This window comes from Psammomys obesus, unplaced genomic scaffold, assembly GCF_907164565.1.
Source record: "Psammomys obesus unplaced genomic scaffold, mPsaObe1.curated_primary_1811, whole genome shotgun sequence".
Taxonomy (NCBI): Eukaryota; Metazoa; Chordata; class Mammalia; order Rodentia; family Muridae; genus Psammomys; species Psammomys obesus.
The window spans coordinates 424927-446015 of record NW_026592586.1 but is presented as its reverse complement, the minus strand read 5'-3'; the positions used below and the strand labels follow the sequence as shown (position 1 = coordinate 446015).

The 21089-nt window shown below is 43.1% G+C and overlaps 1 protein-coding gene across 3 annotated transcripts; it reads left to right on the top strand.

Moving 5' to 3' along the window:
* Positions 1-3645: 3645 nt before the first annotated feature.
* Positions 3646-20613, top strand: Slc17a4 (solute carrier family 17 member 4). Of its 3 annotated transcripts, none has more exons than XM_055614511.1 (12): positions 3646-3786; positions 9557-9683; positions 11734-11936; positions 12772-13005; positions 13090-13177; positions 13618-13704; positions 15088-15206; positions 15322-15483; positions 16421-16553; positions 16629-16776; positions 17749-17847; positions 19511-19645. In XM_055614511.1, exons 2-12 carry the CDS (start codon positions 9593-9595, stop codon positions 19563-19565), a joined length of 1419 nt encoding a protein of 472 aa, XP_055470486.1. In that variant the 5' UTR covers positions 3646-3786; positions 9557-9592; the 3' UTR covers positions 19566-19645. The 3 variants fall into 3 exon arrangements, with proteins under 3 accessions (XP_055470486.1, XP_055470484.1, XP_055470485.1); XM_055614509.1 differs by lacking the exon at positions 17749-17847 and adding an exon at positions 17848-17938 and having other exon boundaries at positions 3654-3786; positions 19511-20613; XM_055614510.1 differs by lacking the exon at positions 17749-17847 and adding an exon at positions 17848-17938 and having other exon boundaries at positions 3657-3786; positions 11734-11933; positions 19511-20613.
* Positions 20614-21089: the final 476 nt, after the last annotated feature.

Below are 21089 nucleotides of genomic sequence, written 5' to 3'. Positions count from 1 at the left end.
CACACACACACACACACACACACACACACACACACACACACACACACGTGAGCATGTGCCAAGTTTTAAAAGATTAATAAATGAGAGAGAATCTGAAAGAATGAAGAACAAGCAGAAGTAAGGAGGAGCCACCACCCTTTGGCCTGAATGGAACCCCAGGACCAAGACCCTTGCTGGAGAGTGGACACAAGTAAGGTTCAAGTGAGGCTTGCCAGGCATCCAAGGAGTCCCTGAGCTTCTGTGGAACTTGGTGGGCATCTGTTCATTGTGGTGTGCTTGCCTGCGTGTGTGTGTGTGTGTGTGTGTGTGTGTATGTGTTTGTATTTTGGGGGCTAGGGGAGGGGCAGAAGTCTGTCAAGGCAAGCAGTAAGCCTAGCTTGAACCTTTGTCAGCCATATAAAAATTACAAATTGTTTCCTTCAAAGTATATTTACCAATCGACACAGGAAACCCTCTAAGTTTCAATATTTTTAATTTACAAAATGTTTAAAAATTCCCTTGAGGGTTGTCAGAGGAATCAATGAGCCAATATATGCAAAATCTTTTAAACAGTTTGTTCCATATTAAACACCATAAAGAGGCTGCTATCGAGTTCTCTTCAGAAACAATAGCTGCCCACGTATACGCTACACTCCAAAGTGTAGCTGCAGGTAAAGCCTCTCCTGTTGAGTGACTGAGTCAAAAGTATTTTGGGCTTTTAAATACTAGGAGACTTACCAGAGTTGCTGTTTTTATAGAGACCATAACGACTTGCAAATTCATTGGATTAGTCACCCCAGGCTGCTAGGACAAAACACTATAGCCCGGATGGTTTAAACAATAGGAATTTAAAGTTTCACATATCTAGAGGCTGCAAATTCCAGGGTCAAAGTCTGGCAGGTACAGTTTTGGTGAGTATTCGCTTCCTGTGTCCTAGCTGTGTCCTCACAGGACACAGAGATGGGGTGGAGAGAAAGGGAGCTGGGGAAGAAGACAAGAGGGAGAGAGTGAATCCTGGCTCTCCTTCCTCCTCTTCTCAGACACTGCTACTGCTGTGGTGGAGTCACTCTTGTACCCTTGTCTAAACCTAATTATATTTACAGGCTCTGAATCCAAACACCATCAAGCAGAAGGTTAAGGCTTCAACATAAACTTCAGGGATACAGACATTCAGTCCCTATCACCCATCAACCATGCATCTGAACATATATTTGCCTAATTTCTAATCCTACTTTTCCAATTTTTGAACATTTACAGTTCCAGTGCTAAAAACTGCCTCACAGTTTTATTTTTTCTCTCATTATAATCTTATATGTATAAAACCCATTTACAGCCTTTATAATTTTAATTTTCTTTATCCAAATATTTATAGGGCTATTACTGTATATTTTTTACCCCATCCCCTGGGATCCTTTTATTCAAAAAATTAGTTCCTTGTCATATGTTACAATATTTTCTTACAATTTTTGTTTTGTTTTTTTATTTTATTTTATTTTATTTTATTTTATTTTATTTTATTTTATTTTATTTTATTTTTTTTTGTTTGAGACAAGGTTTCTCTGTGTAGCCCTGGCTGTTCTGGAACTCCTTCTGTAAGCCAGGAGGATGGCCTCAAACTCACAGAGATCTGTCTGCCTCTGCCTTTCTGGTGTTGGTATTAAAGGCATGCATCACTGACAAGGTTTGTTTGTTTGCTTTTTGAGGTGTTTAAACTGGGAAGATATTTCTCATTTTCATTTGGTAGGATACATTAATCTTTATAATCATATGTTCTGATTTTCTGTAGTATAGGCAGAAATTATTTATAATCCAATGAGAATTAATTTTTCTTATTAATATGCCTTCTTTCCCCTCCTCTCTTTTTCCTTCCTCTCTCCTTCCCTCCCTCCATCTAGGAATTAAGCCCAGTGCTTTTCATTTTTTAAGCAAATGTTCTACTTTTAGGCTACATTCCAGATCTTGCTTGATTGAATTTCATATTATGTAGCCCAGGCTTCTAACCCTTGATCTTCCTACTTCCATATGTTGGGTGCCGGGATTATAGGCATTCACCACAATACCCTTCTCAGCTCATCCTCACTCTCTTCTCTCCCCAGCATAACACTGTTGCTCATTACTTTTTGTGAGACCAATTTGAAGGACCCGCCCCTTCCTGGGTTCCTGGGGCAGGAGTTAAGCCTTGTTAAAGCACTGTTACGTTGCTGTTAATATTAGCAATGTACTTTTAGTATAAGCACTTCTTACGGTATTCATTTTTCTTTTGAATAAACTAAAGTATTGAGGACCAGGGGAACTTGACTTCTCAGCAAATACTTTTGAGATTCTTTCGGTTGCTTTGTTAGAAGGACCCTGAAGCCAGAAACCCTCCTTTCACGCCAGCCCTGCTGCTTTAAACACTTTAGAAGTAATATAGCAAAAACAGTTGCCAGCTGCTCAAACATAACCGTAACATTTTCCAAACATAACCAGAAGCCTTTCACTAGTGGGCTTCGGTGGGATGGGGGTTGGGGGTGGGAGGTGGGTGGAGAGGATGATTCTCCTGAAGACCACAAAAAGACCGGTGGTTGGCTTGTACTGTCCTTCATTTGCATAAGCTCTCCTGGAGGATCCAAGAATGGTTCTTTCCTGATATGGCTACATGAGGACCCAGCCCATGGATGAACTCTCAAGTGGTCTGGTCTCACCTATGTTTGATGCTTATTATTTTAGAGCAGAGTGAGCTGGTGACAGGAAGAAAGGGTGAAGGGACAAGAGGATTTGGGGATGACAGCTCCGAATGTGGAACAGTAGCGCTGACTAGAGTGGAGACACCAAAGGCAGCAAGTAATGGTGGGACAGAGGTGGCAGAGGTGATAGGAGCTGTGAAGAAATGAAGACAAGAAAATGAGGCCATTGGAAGAATCCCATTTGGTCTCAGACACCATAGGTTCAATAGTTGTAAAACCGTCTCTGTTAATGGCTCAGAATCCTGAACAGTGCAATCCCCATCGCCGCAGGGCCAAGGGCAGGACCTGATGCCTGAGGGAAAACTGCAACTCTGGAAGATGCTGCTGGTCTGTGGCATCCACTGCTTCTAGAAGCTGAGTATAGTAGCTGCCAAGTGCTGTGACCGCTAAATTAATCCCAGAGCAGTAAGCCTCTAGCCTCTGAGTGTGTTGAGCCATGAGTATCTGGCTTTGATGAGGACAGTAGGCCCATAGCAGTCTTCTCTATAAAATTAGTTTTTTAAGCATTGGTATGGTGAAAACGACCACATGGGAGATAAGACATAAGCCTGTCCTGTGAAGACTATAATTCTTCCAAGACCATAGAAGGTGATGATGCCATCAGTTAGCTGATCAGTGGTTGACCAGATGGCTTGGCAGGGAAAGCTATGTGCTACTGTGCCTGATGGATTGAATTCCATCCTTGGGATCAACAGGGTAGAAAGAAATAACTCATTCTTGAAAGTTGACCTTATGACAAGTTTACATGTAACCTCCCTCCCCCACTTCAACACATAAACAAATAAACACATACATGTAAATTTAAAAATGAGGCAGGCTGAGTATCAGGGAATATCAGGGAAGATATATGTTGCTTCAGATAAACTTAAAGTATGAGGAAGATTCAATGAACTTGATCTGGTTATCAATTCAATAATAAAACAAAGTTAAAAATTAAATGGTTGAGCCAATAAAATTCTCCAGTTGGTAAGATAAGGGCTAAAGGTTCTGAGTAATCATTTACTCCTAAGGGCAAGACAGCTCCAGAAAGCCGAGAAATTGATGTGACGGGAACCAGGACCATGCAGTCCACCCTCCCCAGGTTTGCTTTCAAGTTCTTGCTCTGTTTTCGGTGGTGTGGGAATGGCCCTTTTCCTGTTGAGACTGTAGGTGGTGAGCAAGGCTCCATTTCTCTCTGGGAGATAGTTCTGAAAAGTGAGGCAGGCAGGATGCTGCCTAAACAAATGAGGTCCCTGGGAACTCCAGAAGAAGAGGGAGGGAGGGAGGGAGACAGAAGCATGGGGGTGGGACAGGAAAGGGAGGAAAAGGGAGAAAGGGAGGGAGAATATTGTCTGAAGCAACTAGAAACAACAACAATCATAAACTCGGGCCTTGCGTTTCTAAGGGTTACTGATACCAGAAAATTGCACATAGCACTCATGTGTTTAACTTGCTCTTGTGAGATGCACTAGTTTGAAGAGCTCTAACCAAACAGATTGTGGCAATAAGGCTGATATCTTAAAGACTGTTTTTGACAGGCTTCAAAGATCAAATTAACCAAAACAGAGTAAACAGAGATTTTTCACAGGGGAGCAGGGAACAAAACAGACAAAAACCCACCTGGCTGTGCGCCGTGATTCAGGGTGTCTTTTTCTTTTGCTGCCATGCTTGTGTGCAGCTGGACTTCTGAGTTCAGAGATAACCACTGGATCCTGGCAGACTGGGTAGATCAGTTCCTCTCTGTCAGTGTTAGTCCCCTGGTCATTGCCTTCAGTACCCTCTGCTTCCTTCCCAGCTCTGCCGTTCTTGCTTTTCTCCTTGTATTGCACCCTCTGACTCAGGGCGGCATATGTCCTGCATGTGTTCATAGTTGTGTCTCTTTCCCTCCGTCAGCCTCGCCCCACCCTCAGCCTCTAACCGACACGCTTATCTCAGAAACTCAAGAAAACCTATTATCAGGAGCATGTGCTTCTGTTTAAGTATATAGAGAGAGCAGCTGGTGAGAGCCAAGGCCTTCAGTCATGCTGGGAAAAGTCACGGGAGCGAGCATTTCATTAATTCCACATATGTTTGCCGAATCGATGAATGAGCCAGCGGTCAGTGAACTCTGACACATTGCTCCACTGGGAGAAATCTGTAAACCTATAGAGAGAAAAGCTGCCCGGAATTCTGTCTTTAGTGCTGTAAGTAGCAGACGCTTCCATTCACCCAGTCTCCCTAAGGTGTGAACGAGTCTGCACATCATTTTAAGATTTCCAGGAGAATCCTCAGGCCTGACCCACTTGATGCTGCCCTTCAGTGTTTGTTTGGATTTAGGTGGTTTGTCAGTTTATTTCTGAATTCTGACGCAGGCTGGCTGGCTCGCTGGTCTACCAGTGGATGATGTAAGCGAGAATCTTTTTGTCTGACTGTTCACTTGCAGCTTTAAATAGTGACATACCTGGATGTTAGGTAAGATTTACCATGACAGTGAAACACAAGGTCATCCAAACTTCAACACATGCTACACTTCTTTAATATGAACAGATTTCATATTCCCTAGAGAGCAGGTCCAAATAATTTCAGTGTCATAGGTAATAGGCCTAATACAATGGAGAGCACAGAGTTCCGAAAAAGTGAAGCGTCTCGGAATTCCCAGCCGGGCCCTGGAGAAAAGAGGCTGTCTGCATAGCCTCTTGTTCCCTTTCTTTGTCAGCCACTCTGCTCTCCTCCTCATTGAAGCTTCTAATTCTTCCAGGACTGGGCTAGGACAGCCAAGGGTGATATGAGGCAGGCGGTGTCTTTTTGACTGGCTGGATAGTCCAGCCTGCATCTTGAGAATACACCCCCGGTGTCTTCGGTGGTCCTTCCCCTGTAGTGGGCGATTCATGCCTCCCGTTCTTTCCTCAGCTGCTGGGCATTGCTTAGTCCCCTTGTGCCGCCATCTAGTCATGTGACACCTTCTCTACAGTGCTCTGGGGCAGATTTTAGAGAGTTGTGACTTTGATTTCTCTCAAGTCATCCGCATTTGGTGGATGTGGATTCTGTGGGACTTTGTCAAGCGTTTTTGCACCTGCTACTGTGAAGACATCACAAGCTTTCAGCACGGGGGGAGGGGGGGCTGTCTTCTCTCTGCAGTGCGCAGCCACAGTGACAGCGTGTGCCCTCTGATTCAAAGGTCCCTGAACTCACCAGCTCCCTTCTAATGTCTCTGTGCCTTTCTGCCTCCACCTCCTTCCCATCAACAAACTCTAGAACATATGTGTAGCCCTATAAACGTCCCCTAGCAGGCAGCCACTATGAGTTGGTCCTGCCTCTGTTTCTCTTTTATGAAGTCTGGGTGGATAAGATCGCCCCTCTGCTTGTCCAGCTCAGCTGGCTTGTGTCCCTGAATTTGGTTCAGTAGCCTCTTTCCTCTGACACCTCTGAGATGGTCTCTTCCAAGTGCAGGCTGGGGTCAACATGTGCCATTTTCTTCTCAGTATGTGTTCAGACTGGAAACATGAGTCCCAGTACACACAGAGAGACATACAGAAACACGCACATACTTACACACATGAGGATGCCAGGAGAATGAACAATGTCCATACCCTAGAGGCTGTGTTTAGAGTCTTTATGGTGAATATTTGTTACTGTTGCTTTAGATTTTATTCATTTATGTTTATGTTTTATGTGTGTGTGTGTGTGTGTGTGTGTGTGTGTGTGTGTGTGTGTGCGTACCTGAGGAGGTCAGAAGAGGGCATCAGATACCTTGGTGCAAGATTAACAGGTGGTTTGTGAACCTCCCTGAACTCGGGTCCTCTCATGAAAGAGTAGCAAGTGCTTTTAACCACTGAGCTATCACTCCAACCCCTTAAAACTTATTTTTTAATCACAGCAATATTTCACAAACATTGCTTAGCAGAGATGAAGCAAAATTCCTTTGTAGACATTTTTACCTCTTACAGAGCTGACAGACCTGTTAGATTAATGGATCTTCATTTTTTCTTTCATAACTTTTAGCTCACTTATGTACACATAAATACATAAAGCGTGTCTTCACATGAGTTTGTCTTACTTACTTTTTCTACAAACTGCTTTTCTCCTAACGACTTTATTTGTTCTCTCATTTGAAAAAGTGGTTCATTTGGGAATTTTGTACAGCGTGCACTTAGCATATTCAGCCCTCCTCCAACTTTTTCAGATCCACTTCCCACTTCTCTACACTCAACTCTGTGTCCTCTTTCTCCCTTTCCCGGCAGCTTGTCAATTGTCAGCAGCTCCTCAGCCAGGGGTGCGACTTTGCAGTGGGATTTAGTCTGGATGAGATTGCACAGATCCTGTGCATGCTGTCATGGCCTCTGTGAGTTCATACGTGCCACTTCCTGCTGTGTCTAAAAAACATTGCACTGTTGTCATCCACCACCTCTGGCTCTTAAAAATCTTTCCACTTCACCTTCCACAATAATCACTGAGGAGGGGGCCATGATATATACCCCCATTTAGGGCTTAGCATTCTCCAGTTTCTTAGCTCGATCAATTGTGTGTCTCTGCCTTACTGTAAATAGAAGCTTCTTTTATTATAGTTATAAGATTTATTAGCTGTGGGTATATTAAGCCATTAGGAGTTGGCGTAATAATATGTGCATTCAACAGAATAATAGCAGTATGGCATACGAACTGTCTAGCTACAAGTTTTTAGCTGAATAATGGTGCCAGGTATGAATTTTGTCTTGTGGAGTGGGCTTTAAATACAAGCAAAAGGTGGTTGGTTATACCAATGGTGTTTATGCCAGGATCAGTCTAATGAACATGGTGATTTGAATCAGAAAACCCCATATTCTCAGGCATTTGAATACTTCGTCCCCAGTTGGTGGCACTGTTGGGTAGCGATATGTCCCATGTGGCTTGGTTCTGCAATCTGACTAAGGCAGTGAGGAAATGAAGAAATGATAGACACACATACAAAAAACTCTAGGGCCAGGTGGGTGTGTATATTCTGATGAGTGTCAGTAGGGCATTGCCATCTACTTCTCTTACAACTCAGAACCTTAGCATGCTTGTTATGCATGCTAAGGGGGAAGAAGTTCGCTGGTCTTGGTGGTAAGTCTTTGTAGGAGAGCTGTCCCAGGCTATAAACACCGAGGAGGAGAAAGTGCAATTGTTAGATTTTGTAAGCATTTGATCAGTCAACTATAAACAGCTGGCACTTGGGCTGAAGAAAAAGACTTTGCCAATTTCAAGCCTCTCCTACATAGAGAAAGGCTTTGCCAATTTCCCATGGGTCCTAGGCCTTGTTCGTTCTCATGGCTGTGCAAATGTCAACAATACACATTCATTCAGGACTTCATTCATTTGGGGCTTCCTTCACTTTCCACAGAGTAGGTCTAGAAGGTGTAACCCTGCTGGAGGAAGTATGTTACTGAGGGCAAGATCTCAGGCTTCAAGATCATGCTCCATTCCCAGTGTGCATTCTCTGCCTGCAGTTCATGATGGGAGCCCTCAACTTCCCGCCCCAGCTGTCCTGCCTTTGCTCCACCATTGTGGATTCTGATCCTCAAAATTGCAAGCTCAAATAGATTTTCTTTTTGAAAACTTTTCTCTGTAAGTTACCTCATTTTGTTTTATCACAACAGTCGATAATTTTTTTTTTTTTAAAGATTTTATTTATTTTGTATGCATGGACACCTGCCTGCCAGAAGAGGGCAGTAGAGGGTACAGATGCTTGTGAGCCACAGATGGTTGTGGTTACCGGTAATTGCACTCAGGACCTCTAGGAAAGGCAGACAGAGCTCTTAACCACTGAGCCCCAGGCTCTCCAGCCCCAGTAGATAATTAATTAACACAGCATGTCTTGCTTGGCCAGTTGTTATTGCAGCTTGAAGCGTTTACAACCGGGTAAGGTTGTCCAGCACCGTGAAACCCAAACCAGGCCCTTTGTAAGGGTTTCCCTGCTACACTGTCCCTCTAGCCCCTCTTTAATTACTTTAAACACGCTTTCCATCCATCTTCTATGTGTTAAGTCTGAGGACTTGGCTTAGATGGGCTTCTTCTATGGGTGTTTACAATTTTGAACCTCAAGCTCATATTAAGTGGAACTTCACCTATGGTAATTTGTTGTGATCTGCGTCTATCAAAAGAACCTACAATCCTTGATTTTTTTTTTTTTTTTCATTAGGGGCTTAGTTCTCAGAAAATAAAGTGCAAATTCAAAGCCCCAATTCTCCGAGAATTTTCTGAGTCCTTATTTTTAAACTATAGGTTGGAAATAGTGCAGACAGGGTGACTGTGTTAAAGTGAGCAGGAATTCTTCAAGTTTGGGGCCTCCGGGGCTTCTGGCTGTGTGCTAGGATCTTCCCTATGATCTCGTTCCTGGCATGGGCCAGCCTTCATCCTTCGTAGTCGCTGGGCCACACTCCTGTAGCACTGACACAGACCCTGCCTCTGTGCCTCCCCCCTATATCCCAGAAGAGTTACTGCATGACTAACTTTTTAAAGCATCCACGGAGGCAGCTCCTTTTAGCTTTGGAGCAATGTGCCTAAAAGAACAACTGTTTTATCATCTTTTGCCTAGTATAAGTGTTTTTAAGAGACAGTTTCTACCACCCCCTCCCAAATTTAATTTGTTAGAATCTTTCAAATAAAATTTCAAATAAGTGTTTATGTTTTCATGTCCAGGTGTTATAAATACCAGTTTAAGAACAGCGAACACACAGATGTAGAAAGAATCTAATAGTTGATCTAGGTATTTCAGGCAAGATTCCCCATTTCAAAGACGCAGCTAGCAAGACTTGGAGTAATTATATCTTCTCTGAGATCCCATATTTGATTACCAGCAGCGCCAAGGATGGGGACCACATTGTATAAGATACAGGATGTTTCTATCTGTTTACTCTTACATGTTTTCATTTCAGTAAGTAGACGCTGGACCTTAGGAGGAGAGAAACAGAATGTCTACTGGAGCAGACATCAAGGCGACAGTGGGAGACATTCCTAATGACAACAACTTAAACATGACGCAAGAAGAATCCCACAAGAAAGGTAAAACGACACACAGAGCTCTGGTTATGAGAAAAAGAAAATCTATGTCTCCCCCCCTCTTTCTTTTCCTTGATAGCATTTTCTCACTACTGCCAATGGCCTAGTGTGCTAAACAGTGCTAAGGCATTTTTACTTCATGCCAGAGCAGATTCTAGATAGGAAGCTGAGTTTGGCGTTGGGGTTCTTGTCTAGGCCTGGGGTCTATTGTTCTCTAAATCATTTCAAATCACTGTCAGGATGGGAAACATACAAACTTTCTCCTACAAAGCTAGAAGAACAGAATAATAGACATATACACAAACTACAAATTGATCTCAATTATATATGTTAAATAAAATTCTAGTTAAAGTAGCAAGACAAACTGTTTTGCTGTTAGAAATAGCCTGTGAATAAGGGGAGCCTATTCCAAGAATGCAAGGAGAGTCAAATGTTAGCAATGTTAGTCGACATTAGTTAGCATAATTAGTCATCAATGTCAGTCAAATGTTAGTGCATTCACGTGAATCCAAACCCTTCAGGTCTCACCATGGCACCTACAGGCTGGTTCTTTTATAACCCTTGTGAAGTGCAGAAGCCATGGAGACTTTTGAAACTTGTAGTAGAGCATCTGGGGTGGAGATCCAGGTGACTGATTCCAAGATTAAAAGACATTTGATAAAGCCCATGAGTATTAAAATAGGTGTAGACTAGTTTGTTTGGTTGGAGTACTTGCCACACCCAGAAGAAGCAACATAAAGGAGTTTCCAGTGAATTCTCATCTAGCAGGAGTGCTTCCTATACAATGCTAATGGGCAAAATGAAAAGATGATATCAGTGCTGCAAACACACACACACACACACACACACACACACACACACACAAAAGAACTGTCTTTCCCTATGAACTGTATATAAAATGTGTATCTTCTTCCCAAGGAGAAGAAGAAACATGAAAATGACAGGCACTAGGAATTGTCACACCTGAAATACTAGCACTCGGAAGTCTAAAGTTACAGGATTTTGAGTTTGAGGACAGCCTGGGTTGTATAATAAAACCCTGTCTCAACAAACAAACAAACACGGTGATAGTAAAATTAAACTAGTGACAGAAGAAACACAAAGTACTTGATAAAACCTTTGTGGGGCTCAACTGCTGATTACAATTTCATGTTGGGGCAGAGAAAAGACTTGTGTACATGGGTGAAACATGGAGAGGACAGCCTGGTCATTCTTCTTCATGGAATATGACATCAAAACAATAATGAGCAGAATTCCACTGTAAATTTTTTTTTTTCAGATGGAGGAGGGAGGATTCTCAGAGTTAAATGGTCCCTAGATTAGTCCAAAGGTGAGATTTAACAAGTGCATCTCTGCTTGCTGTGGCATGCAGGGCTGGCTACTCTAGTCTCTACTGCTCTCTGGCACAAGCTTGGAAGCTGTAAACTCAGAGTCTGGCCACAATGACCACAGGTTACCTCTGGATTTCTCTGCCTCCAGTTGTGGTTGAACTGAAGTGACTGAAACACAGGCAAGCTCTGTGCAAGCCTAGATCACTGAGTTCAGATGAAGATCTTCAACCTAGCACTTGCCACTCATACTTCTTCAATGTCCTGAACAAGTTAAATATACTATTGCTAGCTACAAATGACACTGATCTCAGCCGCTTAAACAGAGAAATGGGAATCATTTCCAACCCCATCCCTGTCCCCCCACATTCACACCCACACACAGACACACACAGACACACACACACACACACACGCACACACACACACACAAGCAATCTCAGCTTCCTGACAATTCTTTCTCTAAACCTATTCCTGTCCTTGATGACTCATCCCAGAGCCCCGAAAACCCCATCTCTGAGGCTGTTTCTCCATTCATCTTTCAAGGCTCTGCTTCCAAGGAAACTAGCTTTCCCTCCTGGGAGACTGGAGCCTCCCACAGAACAGTGTCCTGCTCCATTATACATCTGAGATCCTAGAGACGCCTGTCTTCTGCCTCTTCCAGATTTAGAAAGTGTAGGAAGAAAGCAGGCTGACTATATGAGCTTTATTCCTTCTCCTCCTAGGCTTCTGCTCCCTGCGGCATGGTCTGGCCCTCATCTTGCATCTCTGCAATTTTTCTATTTATACCCAAAAAATGAACTTGAGCATTGCCATAACAGCTATGGTGAACACCACAGTGGCCTCCGGCCAGCTCAATGTGTCCACAGAAGGACCCACCACCAACTCCCAAGACTTCTGGAATGAAACACTCCAGGAATCTAAGGTAGTGGTGTCTTTGGTGATATTCTGAACTATTTCTTTGATTCAAGAGCCGTTCTATGAGCAATGAAATGCCGTTAGCATGAGGACATAATGCATATCCGAGGAGATTTTCTCTCTACTTAGTGTGTGTGAGTGAAACTAGGAAAGTCAGAATGAAATATGGTTAATCATTCAGTAAAAATAATTCTTCTATTAGGATGAAAAGCACCAGCTTCATAGATTAGGCTTGCTTTCTTTTCCATATAATGCTCAATACTTCAGTTATGATTTTTATTTCTTTATGAGATTTTTTCCATCTGTCTGTATCTATCTATAATGTTTATAATATATATGATATAATAATTAATATAGGTACTATATGAACATATATACACACACACATATGTTTTGCTTTTCTGAGACAGGAACTTTTTATATCTGTCTTCAAACTCATGATCTTCCTCCTTCAACCTCCCGAGTGCTGGCATTCCAGGCATATGCCCTCACACCCAACATGGGCTCCCTTATTTTAATTGTTCAGTTACTCATGTCAGTGCGATAGGAAAAAAAGTATGACGTGCATATACTTAGTTTTTTTTTCTTTATGAAACTTTTGGATTGGAAAAGTTGGAGAGAGGTTAAAATGAACTGCAAATTGCTTTTTGTGTTACAAATCTTTACAGTGACTAAGTCAGCAGCTGACCCAGGTATGAGGCACATATGCAATCTCAGGACTTTGGAGGTGGGAGAAGAACTAAGAGAGCAAGGTCTGCCTGGGCTGGTTAGAACCTGCCTCAAAACCAAAATGAAATGAAACAAGCCACCTGTGTCCAAACAATGAGGACCTCTTTGTCCCCTAGGCACCAGTGTATGACTGGGCTCCAGAGATCCAGGGAATCCTCCTCAGCTCCCTGGACTATGGATCATTTTTAGCTCCGATCCCCGCTGGCTATGTGGCTGGAGTATTTGGAGCCAAGTATGTGGTTGGTGCGGGCTTGTTCATTTCTTCAGTCCTGACTCTCTTCATTCCACTGGCAGCCGATACTGGAGTAGCCTTGCTCATTGTCCTGAGGATCATCCAAGGCATCGCTCAGGTACCAGACCTTTACCAAGTATAACTGGCATATATCCGTGTTCTGAATGATCTCATATTTCTGAGGATGGAAAATCTCTCCTAGGTTATGGTATTAACAGGTCAGTTCTCAATATGGGTCAGATGGGCTCCCCCATCGGAAAGGAGTCAACTCACCACCATTGCTGCATCCGGTAACTGGTGCCTTTATCTCATTTTATCGACACAGTTTAAGAGTGCTCAGTGACTGTCTATTGCGAGAACGAAGGCCTTAAATCCTGGTCACTCCCGTCTTCATAATCCTTGCTTTTAAGGACTAAACTGTATTTTTTTTTTTTTTATCAGAATGGCATGCCAACAATGCACCAAACATTCTACATACATTTCATTTCTTTTACCCTCACAAGATCCTTACAAACCAGCTAAGGAGTAAGTACACAGTGTAGAGAATCTGAGACACAGACAGACTGATAAGTGTCTGTGACCATACAGTCCTCGAATGAGGGAGCAGTGTTTGTACTGCGGTCTGTATCGAAGCCCTCACCCTCAGTCACTGTCACTCAACTAGGTAGGAAGCATTTTGATTCCCAAGATCAGCTCTCTCACCCATAATGTCCTTGTATCTTTCCCTCAGGGGCAATGCTTGGGACCTTCCTTGTCCTCATTGCTGGCGGTCTTCTTTGCCAGGCCCTAGGATGGCCTTATATCTTTTATATCTTTGGTGAGTTTGTTCTTTTCTAAAAATCTCAAAATGTTTCTCAGAGACAAAGAATGCTGGGCATGTATGAAGAATGTGTTTCTGGTTATCCAAATGCTAACACGTAGCATTTATGTGGAGTTGGCAATGTCCGAAATTAGTCATAGTGTGAATCTTGATGATTTAGGAAAGTACATATAAATTTTATTTTTCTGGGGGGCTGGAGAGATGGTTCAGCAGATAGGAGTACTTGGTGCTCCTGCAGAGGACTCAGGTCCAGTTCAAAGCACACATAACTCCAGTTCTAGGGAATCTGATTCCCTCTTCTGACCTCCACAGGTGCACACACACAAATGTAAACAAAACACTCATAACATAAAATAAAACAAATCTGAAAAAAAGAAACTAGTATGAATTTTAGCAGTCTGGATATAAAACTGAGTAACCTTATGGCTTTAAGGGCACCAACCTATGTCTTTCTGGGTTAGAGAGATGGCTCAGCTGGTAATGTGATTGACATGTAGGCACAAGGAAGATTTTCAGAACCATAGTAAACATTTAGTATCATGGTACACAACTGTAATCTTAGCACTGAGGAGGCAGAGGCAGGCAGGACCCTGCTCTTATTGCTAGCTAGCCTACCCTCCTTGGTAAGCCCTAGCCCACTGAGAAATTCTGTCTCTAAAAACCAGGCAGATGACACCTGAGGAATGACATTCAAGTCTGATGAGCCATATGGCCGTTCAGCACTGATGACATTGAGTTTTCCAACACTGTAATAAAGGATGTATTAGATGTATTTTCTTTGATGGTGATTAATTTTATTCTGTGTATAGAAATGGTCTAGGTAATCGATTGCACATAAAACAAGAAGGATAAAAAAAAAGGCAGGAAAAGGTTCAATGAAGAAGAGAACTTTGCCATACAAGCAGCAGGAGTGCTGATTTGTGCTCAGCCATGAGGGGGAAGCACACTGAAGCTTAAAGCCGTGTGTGTGTGTGTGTGTGTGTGTGTGTGTGTGTGTGTGTGTGTGTGTTTCAAAGCCTCTGTGGACACAGCTGTCATTCTTCCTCAAGTCCCAGGGAACACCCAGGGTGCTCTATTCTCTGTTTCTCTCATCTGCCTTGGATCATGGATTCACTGTACCATGTTCCTCCCTTGGGGACGATGAATAAAGGCAGTGTCTCTAAATGCCTCAGTTGGCAGCTGTCCTAGGGCATGGTAAAAGCAAGTTATATAAATAAGACCAAAGTGAGGTAGAGGCGAAGTACCCTCCACTTATGACAGGGCCATTCAAGGGTACAATGTGGGGGTTAGGGACAAGGGACTGGTCATTCTGCTAGCCGTAGGAATCATCAAACAGAAAGAAAACACTGACCAAACCAGTACTTCTGGTCCTCTGTCTAGGTGGAATTGGCTGTGCCTGTTGCCTGATATGGTTTCCTCTTGTATATGATGACCCACAGAATCACCCCTTTGTCAGCACTGGTGAGAAGAGATACATTGTGTGTTCACTGGCTCAAGAGGTACATTGAGGAATTTCCCTGTCATTTCCCTGTCCCTGGGTGTCCCAGAGGTAGAGTGTAGAAGGGGAGCTCCTATCTGGTGATGGAGGGGATCATCACATGGTTTCTCTTTTAGGATTGCTCTCTGGGCTGGTCTCTTCCCATAAAAGCCATGGTCAAATCTCTCCCACTTTGGGCCATTGTAGTTTCTTATTTCTGTGAATACTGGCTGTTATCGACCATAATGGCATACACGCCCACATACATCAGCTCTGTACTTCAAGCAAACCTCCGAGACGTGAGTACAAGGAAAGTGCACCCAGGCGTTGTCCTCTGTGTGATATCACTCGTGGCCACAGGGTGAGAATTTAGGTCAGGACCCCTCACAGGAAATGCAGCCGGTTAACTTGGATTCTTATTAACCTCAGTGTGGCCTACTGCCTACTTGAGCAGAGATGTGGTCCCAAATTATATCATGGTGTCTTACTTTTAAAAGTGTAATGCAAAAATTTTATACGTAAGGAAGTCAACATTTATAAACAAGATGCTCTACTGGCAGCATAAAAAATTTTTAGAGATTAATAAATTCTGGACAAATAAGATGTTATTAGATCTTTCTTCTATTCTTTTCTTTCTTGACTTTTTTTCTGAGATAGGATTTCACTAAGTAGTCCAGTCTGGCTGGAAATTCACTATATAGCCAAGGCTGGCTTGGAATTCACTGTGTAGCCAAGGCTGTCTTCAAAATACAGGTCTTCTTATTTCCATCTCCCCACTATGGGGACTACAGGCATATGTCACCAAACCTAGTGAAGAATCTTTAAAGTAACTATTTATACGTGACCTTTATATATGAAGAGAACATTTGTCATTTTCTTTTATTAAAAATTATTGAAGCCAGTTATGGTGGTGCATGCCTTTAATCCCAGCACTTGGGAGACAGGGACTTTAGGATATGTATGAATTTGAGCCAGCCTCCTCTACATAATGAATCCTGGGTCAGCTAGGGCTACATAGTTTGAGACCTGCTGCCAAAAGCAATTAAGAAGTTGTATGCATATTCTCTCTTTAGAATTAAAGTTAACTAAAATTCTTATAACAAAGAACGTAATTTATACCGAAAGTGATGTGTATGTAATGCAAAGCCACAGACATAGACCACCCATCCAGCATCCGTCAGGTCCAAGATGGGGTAGCGCTGAGGACCCATGTACTCACCTGTCTCCAACCTCCAGAGTGGCATCCTGTCGGCCCTGCCATTCGTGGTTGGCTGTATCTGCATTATCCTTGGAGGACTCTTGGCGGATTTTCTCCTCTCCAGGAAAGTCCTCCGACTTGTAACTATCAGGAAGCTCTTCACTGCCGTAGGTAAGGGCCAGACTGTCTACCAGGTGGCTGTGGGAGCTTGGGAGCCTCTTCTTCATGCCTTTTGTTCTGCCGCAGGTGTCCTTGTCTCATCTGGGATCCTCGTGCCCCTGCCTTGGGTCAGAACTAGCCGTAGCACCACCATGGCCTTTTTGGTCCTATCTTCTGCCTCTGCCAGCCTCTGTGATTCAGGAGCCCTCATTAACTTCTTGGATATAGCTCCACGGTGAGGACCCTTTTGCTTCATCCTGATAGAAGCTCAGTTCAGGTCCAGGGACTGTATCTACCCTTGCTGTGATGCAAAGATAAAAGGTAGGGTAGGTATTAGGTCGCAGGGGAGAGTAACATCAATGCTACATCTCCATGTTTCCAGGTAGGGAAGCTGAGCTAGGCGGCCATTGTGAGTGGAGCCATTCCAAGCTGAAATAAGAGCAGTCTTGTGGCCATGCAGACACCGCACAACAGTCTCTGCTGAGGAATGCAGCAGGTCCATTGGTTTGGTCATTGAAAGGTCTCAAGAGATCCCATCATGGAGGCCTGTGTGAGGCTTAAATAAAAGAAAAACAGGGTTGGAAGAGATGGTTCAGTCAGGAAATGCTTGCCAGGCAAGCATGTGCACTTGAGTTTCATCCCCAAAACTCACATTACAAAAAAATAAAATAAGCCAAGTGTAGCGGTATGCACTCATAAACCCAGTGCTGGGAAGGTGGCAGTAGACAGAGAGCCCTGTGGTTTGCTTGCAGCCTGCCTAGCCTACTGGGCAATTCCCAAGCTAGTGAGAGACACTAATTCCAAAAGAACTGTGGGTGACACCTGAAGAGTGCGTATCCACAAAAATAAAGAGAGGAGACACAGAACCAGAGGTAAAATCATTATGTCTGGTGCAAGTCATGCCAGAGAGAACTGAGACCAGACATAAAACTCCCAGGGTCTTAGTTCAGGCAACAGGACATACTTCATCTTCACAAGATGGCCAACTGAGACCTGTGGGAAATAGGCTGGTCTCAGAAGATAACCATCTCATTGCATGAAGGCCTTTGATGAAAAGGAAGGGGACTCTTGTAGTCCTATACAGGGCTACAAGATTGTGCTCAATAGTAAGAACTAAGACGTTGGCATGTTAGCATAGGCTAGCGCCTGAAAGGCTGAGCCTGTAGCACAGGATTGTAAGGATTGTTAGTGAGCATATTTTTTTCAGGTTTAGTGTGCAACATCCTAAGCTCCCCAGAGACGACCCCAGAGCTATGACAGTGCCACCGACACGAACCCTTTGCTTATGTGAAACTGCTCCCCCCAGGTACGCTGGCTTTCTCAAAGGACTATTGCAAGTCTTTTCTTATCTAGCTGGAGGCATAGCTCCTACTGTGGCTGGATTTTTCATCAGTCAGGTAAGGTCAAACCTTGTAAGGATTATTAAAAAGAGAAACCGATGGTGGTAGTTAATAGAAGCCAGTCTAAGGTACTGTTAATTTTCCAGTGATAAAGAACTCCAGGGTCATGAGTCTGAAGCCCCAAACATGCCTTTCTTCCCAGCTCAACTTACGTAGAGAAATTCCATATTCCCTGGGGGTGTTGAGTGGGAGAACACTCAGTGTTGGAGTTCATGGACTGTGAATTCTTACAAGATGTGTGTCTCATGTTAAAATTCAGAATTTCCAGTAATATTTATGGCATTTCTCCTGCTGTATCATGTGATCATCCATCATGGTTTACCTCAAACTGAGGGGTCTCAGGATTTCCGAGAGGGTTTCAACATCGCTATCTTGAATTTCCTGGGCAAACCAGGATGTTTTGTTTGTTTGTTTGTTTTTCTTATATCTAAGGAGCTAAAAAGTCTTTGGAGATTTATGAGCAAGATGTTTAATTAATGGCAGAATGAAAAGTTCCCTGTGCTTTACACCTATTTTCTGGAGTGTTCACTATGCCATTCATGAAATGTTTGCTCAGAGCACAAGCTCCTGTGACCTGTGGTACTGGGATGATTTTTCTTTTTCACCCTGAAGCCTTCTGTCTTGGAAGGAGCACTTTACCATAGTTAAAATAAACAAGGCAAGGTGGTGCATGCTTACAATCCCAGCACTTAGGAGGACAGTTTGGTCTACATTATCAGACCCTGTCTTACAAATAAATCCTTAAAAGGAGAAAAAAGTAAAATAAAACAAATAACTAAACCTGAGTACTAGAGCATTGCTTAAAAATTATATAGACATAAATTTCACATGGAAAGGAATGTCTGTGACATTAATAAAAATGTCATTTCAAACATGCATGACTCTGCATCTGTAACTCAGGAAAAAGGAGATTAACAAAGAAAGAATTTTTGTGTTAATGAAATCAAGTCTCCTCTTGCTTTAGAAGCTTCCATTTCTTTCTAGTCTCGGAAAACAAGCTATAAGAGATTGATTAAAAAGAAAATTGTCATGTAGATCTTGTTCTCTTGCCACTTGATTAGCTGATTAGTCCATCCCTCCATCCCTCCCTCCATCCGTCCAATAAACTATTAAATATTAGCATGTACTATGCCAAAATGTTTTAGTAAAATATATATATATATATAAAACCTTACCCTATAAAATCCATATTGTAAAAAAGAAATTGACAGAAAACTAGAGTAAATTGTAGACATGTTAGTGGTAAGTGCTGAGAGGAGACAGTAGAAAACGTGGCTGGTTTGTGAGTATGTCCAAAGAAGGAATCTTGGAAAGGGTAAACTTATTAAGCCAGTACCTGAAAAAAGCAAGGGAGCGAACCAAATGATGGGAAGTACCTTCTAGCAGAGGGAACAGGGTCTGTGCTGTGATGTAGCACATGCAGCAGTAATATTCCAAGAGCAAGATGGGAACCATGAAGGCTGGGCTGAGTTAGAAGAACTGTGCATCAAGCCACAGAACCATAACCCTTCTGAGCCAGGGGACAAGAAGTAAAGCCACTATTACTAACAAGTAGCTTCCTGCCTCCAGGACACAGAGTCTGGCTGGAGAAATGTCTTCTTGCTTGCAGCTGCTATTAACGTAGTAGGCCTGCTCTTCTACCTCATCTTCGGCCGAGCAGAGGTACAGGACTGGGCTAAGGATCTGACATTCACCTATCTCTGAGCAAAGTGAGCGATGTGTGAAATCCTGACACTTTCCTTCAAAGACCTGCTTCTGTGCCTGATTGACTGCTAAAGCCATCTAACTGGAAAGAGCTTCATTTCCAGGGTCATCTCAGAGACACTGGCTATGTGATAATAAAGGCTTCCCCCGCCACACACACACAACTGAAGGTTTCACAAGGGAAAGAAAAGACTTTTTTATAACTGTGCTCCTGAAAGCATAGGTTCGAGTTTTTAAAAATCCTCTATACTTTCCTCTGTTGCCATGTTAAAAGCATCAAAGACTGGAGGACAATTTGCCGCCAAAGCCAAAGAGGAAGCAGAAGTACAGGAGTGCTGAGTTGGAACCACAGGAGAATGGTACCATGAACCCTGTAAGCTGTCAAGCAAAGAGACCTGACAACCTGGAAAACAGGATGTTTATGGACCGAAGTCCCAGGGCAGGAGGCCAAAGTGCACAGTTGATCTCATGTCAAATGATGGAATTAAAGGGCCCTCGTGGGTCTCGGTGTGTGCAGGATGTCTGACTGAAAACAACCAGGATAAAGAGCAATGAAGAGTGAACAGCCATGCATCAAGGAATGAACTTTCTCCAACTAATATAAAAGGGGTAGTGGAATCCAACCGTTCCAGACAGCTTTCTTCCTGTGGTTGTTGGCTTTCAAAACCACTTCGGCAATATAAACACCACTCAGGCATTCTCTGGACTCAACTCTTCCACAGCTACCTTCTTTTTGACCACTCTGACCCACACCCCTCATTTGGATGCAGATCTGTGCAAATTCCTTGTGTCTTAGTCTTAATGAGTAGGTGTTGCCTTGAGTGTCTCTGATCTCCTCATGTATAGCTTTGCAGCATCAGTCTCCTCATGGATGCCCTTCGCCTGCTTCCCTGACTCTTGTGATCTCAGCCACTGCTCCGTGGGCCTCATATAAGTAAAATGTCTTCTAAAAAAAATGTATGTAAGAACCATGCTTGCTTCAGCTCATTTCACATGCCCAGAGAGTGTGTATGGTGTCTCTTTTCAATAAGAATCCTCAGAAAAAGAGAGCAGAAAAAACACTCAAGAACTAACTGAATATTAATGAATACATTAGTGTGTATGGAGACATGGCAGACATCACCATTATGCAAAGCTTGAATTAACTCACTACCACAGGAGGATATGGCTTTAATAAAGCCATCACAAGTGAATGTGTAGTGACAGCTCTGGAATATGAAATAAGGAGAGGTGCATCTTTCTAGAATGAGTAAGGGTCATGTACTAACGTAAGCGTGAGTGATGGCCACCCTTGCACAGCATCAGTTGTATCTTCATCATGTCACCTGATGTAGGAGGCTGATGGTGGGAATGTCCTAGGAAGACCCTCTGGTGTCCACAGTGTATGCAAAGGTTTGGTGTCAGGAGAGGAGGTCAGGGGTGATTAAGAGCAGACTGGGCTGGG

Excerpts from the sequence above, each read along its gene's own strand:
- Slc17a4 (XM_055614509.1), top strand. The coding sequence starts at position 9,593 with ATGTCTACTGGAGCAGACATCAAGGCGACAGTGGGAGACATTCCTAAT. Across the intron at positions 16,554-16,628 it reads GAAGCTCTTCACTGCCGTAG|GTGTCCTTGTCTCATCTGGG; the intron begins GTAAGGGCCAGA and ends GTTCTGCCGCAG. Across the intron at positions 16,777-17,847 it reads TTCTTGGATATAGCTCCACG|GTACGCTGGCTTTCTCAAAG; the intron begins GTGAGGACCCTT and ends TGCTCCCCCCAG.